Source organism: Vicia villosa, linkage group LG7, assembly GCF_029867415.1.
Source record: "Vicia villosa cultivar HV-30 ecotype Madison, WI linkage group LG7, Vvil1.0, whole genome shotgun sequence".
NCBI classification, from domain to species: Eukaryota; Viridiplantae; Streptophyta; class Magnoliopsida; order Fabales; family Fabaceae; genus Vicia; species Vicia villosa.
The window spans coordinates 66,779,497-66,789,075 of record NC_081186.1 but is presented as its reverse complement, the minus strand read 5'-3'; the positions used below and the strand labels follow the sequence as shown (position 1 = coordinate 66,789,075).

The 9,579-nt window shown below is 30.8% G+C and overlaps 1 protein-coding gene across 2 annotated transcripts; it reads left to right on the top strand.

Moving 5' to 3' along the window:
* The first annotated feature begins 4,918 nt into the window (after positions 1-4,918).
* Positions 4,919-6,150, top strand: LOC131617341 (uncharacterized). Of its 2 annotated transcripts, none has more exons than XM_058888648.1 (2): positions 4,919-5,215; positions 5,457-6,150. In XM_058888648.1, the coding sequence occupies exons 1-2, from the start codon at positions 5,103-5,105 to the stop codon at positions 5,956-5,958; spliced, it is 615 nt and encodes a 204-aa protein (XP_058744631.1). In that variant the 5' UTR covers positions 4,919-5,102; the 3' UTR covers positions 5,959-6,150. The 2 variants fall into 2 exon arrangements, with proteins under 2 accessions (XP_058744631.1, XP_058744630.1); XM_058888647.1 differs by having other exon boundaries at positions 4,925-5,215; positions 5,448-6,150.
* Positions 6,151-9,579: the final 3,429 nt, after the last annotated feature.

Below are 9,579 nucleotides of genomic sequence, written 5' to 3'. Positions count from 1 at the left end.
AGATAGTCCTCCTGTTAAGCAGAAGCTTCGAAGGACTCGCCCAGATATGTCTGAGAAGATTAAGAAAGAGGTTGAGAAACAATTTGATGCTGGTTTTCTGCAAGTCGTGAATTACCCGCCGTGGGTTGCGAATATTGTTCCTGTACCTAAGAATGACGGAAAGGTCAGGATGTGTGTGGATTACAGAGATCTGAATAGGGCGAGCCCGAAAGATGATTTTCCTCTTCCCCACATTGATGTGCTGGTGGATAATACTGCTCCTTTTAAAGTGTTTTCCTTCATGGATGGCTTCTCTGGGTATAATCAGATCAAAATGGCACCAGAAGATATGGAGAAAACAACGTTTATCACACCATGGGGAACTTTCTGCTATAAAGTCATGCCTTTTGGGTTGAAAAACGCAGGGGCAACGTATCAGCGTACCATGGTGACTCTTTTTCACGAAATGATTCACAAAGAGATTGAAGTGTATGTTGATGACATGATTGCAAAGTCTCATACTGAAGAAGAGCACTTGGTTCATTTGCAGAAATTGTTTGAGAGGCTTCGGGAATTCAGACTGAGGTTGAATCCAAACAAATGCACTTTCGGAGTGCGATCCGGAAAGTTGTTAGGCTTTGTTGTCAGTGGAAAAGGTATTGAGGTCGATCCTGCCAAAATGAAAGCCATACAAGATATGCCTGAGCCGAGAACAGAAAAAGAGGTTCGTGGTTTCTTAGGGAGGCTGAACTACACTTCTTAGAACATGCATATAATTATACTTTCGTAACAAATAATTATATAAAGCAATTCAAATATTATCCACTTCTAGGAATAATATTTATAATGAATTGACCCGCTATGATAATACTACATAGAATGTTATGCAAAGTGTCATAAGTTATTCTCACGGTGATAAGTGGTGTATATCACCCTTCGACCTGAAACCACTATGGACCCTAGATGTAGAGTCGAGTACTTTATTGTTGATCAAACATTGTCCGTAATAGGATGACCATAAAGACAGTGATGGGTACTCCAGAAAGCATGCTGAGGGACATAAGTGGCCTAGATGTAATTTTCCCATCCTGCGTAACAGAATAAATGTCTAAGGGCCCAATATTGAACTAGACAAGGGTGACACGGTCTATGCCTTGTGTTCGATATAAACATAAGGGCAAAAGGGTAATTGTACACACAAGTATTATCACAGAAAAGGTTTTGTCATATCACATGGTATTTTCGTGACTTGGATAACAGTGATGTGTTGCTAGATACCGCTCACTATTTATTATGTTAAATATGTGATTTAATATAATTGCCAACATCGCGAGAACCTACAAGGTCACACACATGGACAAATTGATGAGAGATAAATTAAATAAGGAACACCGTAAGCTACGTGTACTTGAGTGAATTGTAGAACACCGTAAGGTACGATACACTTAAGTAGAATACATAATATGGTAAGGTACCACATGCTTAAGTGATATACGGTACATCATAAGGTATGATGTACGTACACTTAAGTGGGCTTTTTAGCTTGCAGCCCACACAAGTGGTTCTATAAATTGAACCCTGGATCAGAAGCATTCTTACTTGATAAAAATTCGGTCTGAGAAAACCTAGCCGTATTTTGCTTCTCTCTCACTCAAAGCCTTCATTCGTATCAGCTAGCATTTTGACCGAAGGCATTTGTTCGTGTGGACTGAGTAAAGGCGTTGTTCTTCATCAACGCTCGTGATCACTCATTCTATTTTGCATCTAAGTTTTTAATCACCACAAGAGGTAACCGTTCCTATCACTGATCATATGCCCATTCGTAAGGATCTCTAAAGGAATATTTTGTTTTCCGTTGTGTATTATATCACAATTTTCATTCATTAACCGCTACGCCTTTACAGACCTAGTACTTAAGGGATTGTGAACCACTATGATTTTGTCTTAATGGCTTCGTACTTGCAGACCCAATGCTTGAGGGACTGTGAACCATTATGCATCTTCCTTAATCACATCGTCTTTACATATTGTGAAACAATATCTATGCAGTAACTCAAAACCACTTGACATCAAAAGTCCTCCACTTATTCTCTATAGATTTCATTAAACCCTAAGAGAGTACTACAACTAACATAGACGAATTAAAGTAACCTCTAAATCATACGAGTCAATTCGCCACATCATGAACAATTTGTGAGGTCATTATACTAAGAGATTGATTTAACTGCAAGTCAAGGAGCTAATTCATTACAGATTTGCATAAAAATATTATGCAACCATGTTCCAAACAAAAGAGAAACAAGAAACTTAAAAGACAATATAATGACCTCAGGAATAAAGTTGAGTTAAAACTAATAGGCAAAATACCCTTTTTGGTCCCTTATGTTAACCTTGGGGTTCATTTTGGTCCCTTAACTTCAAAAAGTATCATATTGATCCCTTAACTCTTCAAAAGGTGTCATTTTAGTCCTTTTTGTCATATTAGCGACTGATTTAGCGACTGATTTTTGAGTTTTTCCGTCGCTAATGTGACAAAAAGGACTAAAATGACACCTTTTTAAGAGTTAAGGGACCAATATGACACTTTTTGAAGTTAAGGGACCAAAATGAACCCCGAGGTTAATATAAGGGACTAAAAAGGGTATTTTGCCAAACTAATATAACTATAAATTAAAAACAAAAGAATCACATAAAGTATAGCTTACTCACATATCAAAAATATTATGTTTTATTTATACAGAACAAATAATGTCACAAATTTTATACTCTTCACAAATACAAATATAGTACACAATACGTATTTTTCCAATGAATCTAATTATGGAATATGACATGATAGAACATTGTAGTTCTCACAATGTGGAATCAAAAAGTGTGTTGGATTCCAATAAAGTTAGGTTCCTCAAAATTCCATATAGCCTTTTTAGGGTAACCCAATGTTTCATATTAAGAAATCCGCATCTACCATTCCATTTACAAGCATAGATATGACTTTTGCCATCAAAGGCTTAGAGGCCCTCACCATAACCACTCTTTCTTTGGAATATTATAAGGACAAATTGGACCACAGACAAATCAATCAACTACAACTTTTTAATTATAGAAATATATTATTTTAACACAAAATCCAACAGCAACACTTTATTTTTATACAATTTCTAGTATTTATAGTATTATTTTTTTTCTTTCAGCTTGAGTCAGTCGTCCACGCTCGTTCGTATGCAATGTCGGAATATAATATCAGTTTTTATGTAATTAAATTTTAATAATACCAAAAATATTATTAGTAAGAAAGTATAAAAGCAAGAAAGATAACAATTAGATCTCAACCATTTATTACTATCACTATTTCATGAAAAGAAAATTAAATTTAAAATAAATTTAAAATTAACCTATAAAGTAATGACATGTATATATTCTTGTCTTTCTTGCTCAAATAATTCTTATTATATAGCATTATTCTTAATAATATAACATTTTTATTTAAATATTTATAAATATGGTATGTGACTGTGTTTATACTTAATATACACCCTTCAATACTATTTTTTTTAAGTTTAAATATATTAATGACCTAATGTATATAAATTATACATAAATCAGATTATAATAATGATTCAATATAAAAAATTTACTCTTTAAATACATTAAATAATTAATGTATTTAAATTATATATAAACAAGATTATATTAATTATTTAATATATTAAAAAATTCTTATAAAAAGGATTAAAAAAATATTATAATTAAAAAAATTTAAATAGTCTTTAGGTTTTTATATGTTGGTGTAATTTTGATTTTCATCGCTGTATTTTTTTACAAATAATTTTTAAATGTTAAAATTATTTTAGTTTTAATTCTTAAAGTTAAAATTCATAGAAAAATCCAAATAAAAATATGTCGTTTTTTTTGCAAATTTTAACTTCAGACACTAAAATTAAATGAAATTCAATATTTAAAAATTTTATCCAAAAATATATATCAAAACTGAAAATTAAAAACACGTCAATTTACCAAGAACAAAAACTATTTAAGTTTAAAAATTTTAAAAAGATTCTCTTTGTTAAAAAACATTGAAAATTTATTTCGATTATTTTAAATATTTTATCTTTTTCATACTATTCTTTTTAGATATAAAATTTCAAAAAAATAAAATAAAAAACATTTTGAAGAGTCTCATAAAATAATTTTTAAGTAATATTTTTATTTATAAAAATGCGAATGTTATTTTATTAGAATGATCATAATTATTTTTTAATTAATAACAAATAAGTTTGAAATAATTTTATTATTTTTAAATAAGTTGCATAAAAGTTATTGAAAAAACTAAAATAAACTTTTTTAAGAAAAGTAAATTGGTCTAACTATAATTAGAATGACATGGAAATTTTGATTGTAATTTTTGACAAAATAGTAATAATTATTAGAAAGTCATTCAATCGTAGGGAGTGGTAAAACAGATTCGATCGATTTGTTCCCACTTTTTTATAGAGCAGACTAAGATTTTATGCTCGCTTACCTGAATTTTTGCGCGCACAAACATTTACATAAATATTTACAATTTTAAATCTAAACGGTGCACAACCCGCGAGCATTCATCGTCTTGCCTTTACTTTTTGTGTAACAGATCTATGTTTTAAAATTACATCCTCAATTATGTCTGTCTCGTCCATCTCGTTTTTTTTCAGACTTTGGTGTGGTGGACGTAAACATGCTTGTCATCCTCCTTACTTAAATATAAATATAAAGATTTATAATTTGATAATAACATTCCATCTATTAATATTGATTTAGGATTAAATATATCTTTTCTTTAATATTTATATAAAGAAAAAGGCTAGCAAGCATGTGGAAATAAAAATAAAGAATGTCCCTATCAAGCCTCTATTATTAATTGAATTCCTTTTCTTTCATCAACCCCAAATCCGTGTATACATTTCTTTTATATATACAACAAACCTCACAAACACGGTGACACGCAAACTCAAAAGTCTATATGTTGTTTAACTCGGTTTTCATCTTTTGTGGGTCTCTCTTCACCTTTTTTATTTGTGGCCATAATTATACTCCACTCCTTCTTCATCTTTTCAATTCTCTCTCTTTCTCTCCATGAAAACCAAAACATGACAAACAAAGGAACACCCTCAAAGACCGTCGAGTGTTGCATGTGTGGTGATCTTGGTTTCTCTGATCAGCTTTTTCATTGCAAAATTTGCCAATTCAGATCTCAACACAGGTAATTTTTTTAAAAATATTTAAATATCACTCAATTTTTTTTATCATTATTTATCTATACTAAGTTTGCAAATATAGCTCAATTCGCCAGAACTTTATTATCAGGTTCGAATCCTACACGGTTTGAATCACTTCCGTTGAGGAAAAAAAAAGTTATGGAAGAGTTAAATGTTTTTTTGTTATTTGTGTAGTATTTTGATATTTTTTTCAATTTTTAATTAAATTTTTTGTAGGTACTGTAGTAATTTGTATCCAAGAACAGAATTTTCTGGAACATGTAACTGGTGTTTGAGCCAAGAAGATTCACCAAACTCATCAAATTCTTCATCATCTTATAAGAATAATGGAAGCACAGAAGATGAAGGAAAGAACAAGAAAATTATAAAAAATTGTATTATGAAAAAAGGACTAATTAAAGGAAATGGTGGTGTTGGTGGTGGCGGTGGTGGTGGTGGTTGTGGTGGTGGTGGTGGTGGTGTTATTCATCTTCAACTTCCAAAGCCTAGTAAGAAACCAAAATCACCATCAACAGAAGCAAAATCACCATTGTCATCAACATCTCCATCGGTTATAGTTTCGACTCGGAAGAGAATCATTACAAATGGTGCTTTGGAAGAGAAATTGAGGAGAACAAGATCAGAAGGTGTTATAAAAAGTGGTAATACAAATAGTGTGGGTGCTACCAAACATGTTTTCAGGAATAAGGTGAGAAGGTATAAGCTTTTGGAGGAAGTTTCAAGTTAGAATGAAAAGAATAAAATTATTAGAAGAATGGGTTTTGTGAGAGAAAAAAAGAAAAGGGTTATCTTTTTTTTTTTTAATGTATATTATGTTTTTGAAGTTTTGTCTTGATACAATGTATAGAAAAAATGTGAATGAATGAATGAAGGAGTTATGAATGTTTAGATTCACAATAAGATACACAAGTACTTTGAATTTGTCGTTCTCTTTGTTTTTTTGTTGAATGTTATGTTAACGTATAACTTAGGGAATTTGGGATTTGATTTGTTGATTGAGTACTCAATGTGGTTTTAGGAAGTAGGTTCTAGTAGCGTAAGTAATTATAAATATTTTGAGTGGAGTTATTAGGACTGAATTGACCGTGAAGAGTTTAGTTACTTGGTAAAGTTGTGTCTAGATTGATTAGAGATAAAATGAAGTGAAATTATGACATAAAGTAAGAACTAGACAAGTTAGAAAAATGAAATTCATTAAAATGGTTAATTCAACCATTTGTGTTACAACTATTTGAGTTAATTAACTTAAGAGATTGTTTCAAAGGAATAGAATAGGTACGACTATTTGAGTTAATCAAATTAAGAATTAATTAAATTTAATGAATGTGATTAAAGAAATAGTCAAATATTTATATAAAGTTTAATGGTTATGATTAATCGACATTGTAGAATATTTTTACGGTCTTGGTGCATATCAATTAACTTCTTAATTGAATGTAGGAATGAGTATTGGTCCGATTGTCCCACAAGAGCTACAGTCTACCCTATTTTAAGTCTAGGTCAGATTAAACATTTTTTTAAAAAGAAAAGATTTATATTTTTCTAAAACATATTTAACTAAATATTAGGTCTAAGAGTGGTGTATATATGAGCATGTGCGTCCCATTTAAGCATATCCTCCAAAAGCTTAAAAAAAATGGGGTGTGACAAAATTTTGGCTTGTCCCGCCAAAAAGTGGGGTAGAATGGGTCTAATAGTCTTTGCACTCCTAAAATTAAAAGTGACAAAAAAATTATGTTTGTCGAAGTCCAAAGAAATCAGGTAGGGGAGTATTAGAGGATACAACCTAAAATTTTGGGCTGCCCTGTTAAAAAATGGGTTTAATGGATATTTTTAACGTGTCAAACCCATTTTTTCATCTTTAGTTAGGTTGCACGCTCTAAATAAACCTTTTAGATCTATTAGACTCACCTATTAAAATAAATATAAATAATATTTTTGTATTAATATTATTATTATACTATATTTTTGTATTTTTAATTAGTTTATAAACTTGTTAACCTTTTTGATAATTTATACTTATTAACCTAAGATAAATTTATTTGCATATTTAAATTTATTATTATCTATTTACGGACCTAGTGAATCTTAATAACAGACTTGATCTTTTGATGAAATAGTAGTCTCTAATAGGTAGTCCTTCATGGATGTTTTGGCTGACGTCGTGGAATGGTACCTTCAAACACTATAACGCTGGATTCAATGATTGAGTAAGGCGAGGGAGAGTATTTTACGTTTTACAATGTGTGTGTGTACACCTTGATTATGGTGTTCATTCTTCTTATATAGGTTGATTTTATGGTTTTTAGGGATCCAAAACCTTCCCTGCATGACAGGTGTCATAATATTACTCATTATGGCATCTAGAGGTCCTCATTCTCCACGCACTTTGATTAGATGTAAACTTAGGGAGGAACTTAAGATGCTCCTAAGATCTCGTACCCCATTCTTTTGGCATGTTTCCCTTGTAATCCGTTGATTCAATCGTTCACTAGGATCAATGGTTAGATTGAATCACCTTTAATACTAGTCAATACTTTACTAGGCCGATGTAATCTTGGTAGTCAGCCTAGGTAGGAATAATTAATATAAACAAGAAATGAAATATGATATTATATATAGGTTGATTTCGTAGAAGTTTGTGTTTAAATATTATAATGAAGCTTAATCTCATTGATTTAATACATCATTAGTCTATTTTAACATATATCTGAAAACATATTTAAGTAAGTTTGTATGAAATATATTTTTAAGGAGGCTAACAAGTCGAATCATACTTGCAAAAAATATCAGCCTAAGACTGGAAATTAAGTCTATGATGTACCACAAGACATACTTAGGCCTTAAAGTTTTTGACAGACCAAGCTTAGGCCTTGCAAAACATTGTCTAGCTCTGTCTATTCTCACCCCTAATCACGTGTAATACACTCTCACTAGTTTACTAGTTAAGGAATGATAATAGACCAAGCTTAGGCCTTGCAAAACATTGTCAAGCTCTGTCTATTCTCACCCCTAATCACGTGTAATACACTCTCACTAGTTTACTAGTTAAGGAATGATAATATATCAATACTAGCTAGCCAATAAGATGAAAGAATGAATAAAGGCTAATTGTATTAATGAATAAGTATGTTATTTGATTATAAATGTATGGTAAAGATACATATTACATAAAATTTTATCCATCAAATAATTCAAATTTAATTATAAACTTAGTTAATTGATATTGACTCTCTTCAAATAACTCTAATTTAGATATGGACTCTAATCATTTCTAACTTTTACTCCATTATATTGTTATATATCTAGTGTTTGTATACAGATTGTTGACACCGCAAAATCAGCATTTAATTTCAAAAATAGAGATAAGTATTCAACAATAGAATTATAAATTGACATACATTGTGAATTTTTATGATGAAACACATACAATTGTTAACTGTTTTAACAACACATAGAAAATAGGAGTAAACTAAAATCAACATAGAGATAATGTGAAGGGGAAAAAAGATTGTCAGAAACATAAAAAGAGAATGACAGTGGTACTATGGGAAGAGACAGACCGGGAGATTTGAGAGTATAGGAACTCGTTCTCATCCCTAATGAGATGAGAGAAGATAGATTGTATGACTTGTGTAAGTCTTAAATTTTGTTTTTAAAAGTAATTTATTGATGCTTGTTTTTTACCTAAATAGTGTTTCTATGTTAATATTTTTTTACCAAAACAATTTTTTTTTAAATTTTAAATTATTAAACGGCCAAGCTTGGAAGCTTGTTTGACCAAGTCGACTTGAACAAACCCAACCCATGAAAATATAGGTTCATTATGCCAACCTCAAATACACGAACTCTTTTTTCATATTTTCTACAACCCAATCCATGCTAAGATATAGGCCTAATGGACTAGCCCAATTGATTGGGCCTATATGAATAATTCCAATAATACATGATGAAATGCATTCATTGAAGCGTATATATACTTGGGAGTTTGTGAGACTACCTAAGAAACAAAGGATTGTTGGATTAATATGGATCTTAAAAATCATGGAAGGTATTTTAGGGGTTGAATAACTAAGATTTAAAACTAGGCATGTAGCAAATGGATTTACTCAAGTAGAGGGAATTGATTACAGTAAAATATTTTCACATCTAGTAAAATACTGTTGGCAAAATATCCTTTTTAGTCCTTAATCTTTAACTTAGGGTTTATTTTGGTCCCTCAGCTTTTAAAATTACCAGTTTGATCATTTATCTCTTCAAACAGCGCCACATTAGTCCATTATGTTAAGTTTGTTGGTCAAAGTCAAAAAAGGGACCATTTGGCATACAAATTCCACTTAGATGGATT

What these genes read in the sequence shown, in the direction of transcription:
- LOC131617341 (XM_058888647.1), top strand. Translation starts at nt 5,103, where the DNA reads ATGACAAACAAAGGAACACCCTCAAAGACCGTCGAGTGTTGCATGTGT. An exon ending in CAATTCAGATCTCAACACAG is followed by an intron (nt 5,216 to 5,447) that starts GTAATTTTTTTA and finishes AATTTTTTGTAG; the next exon opens with GTACTGTAGTAATTTGTATC.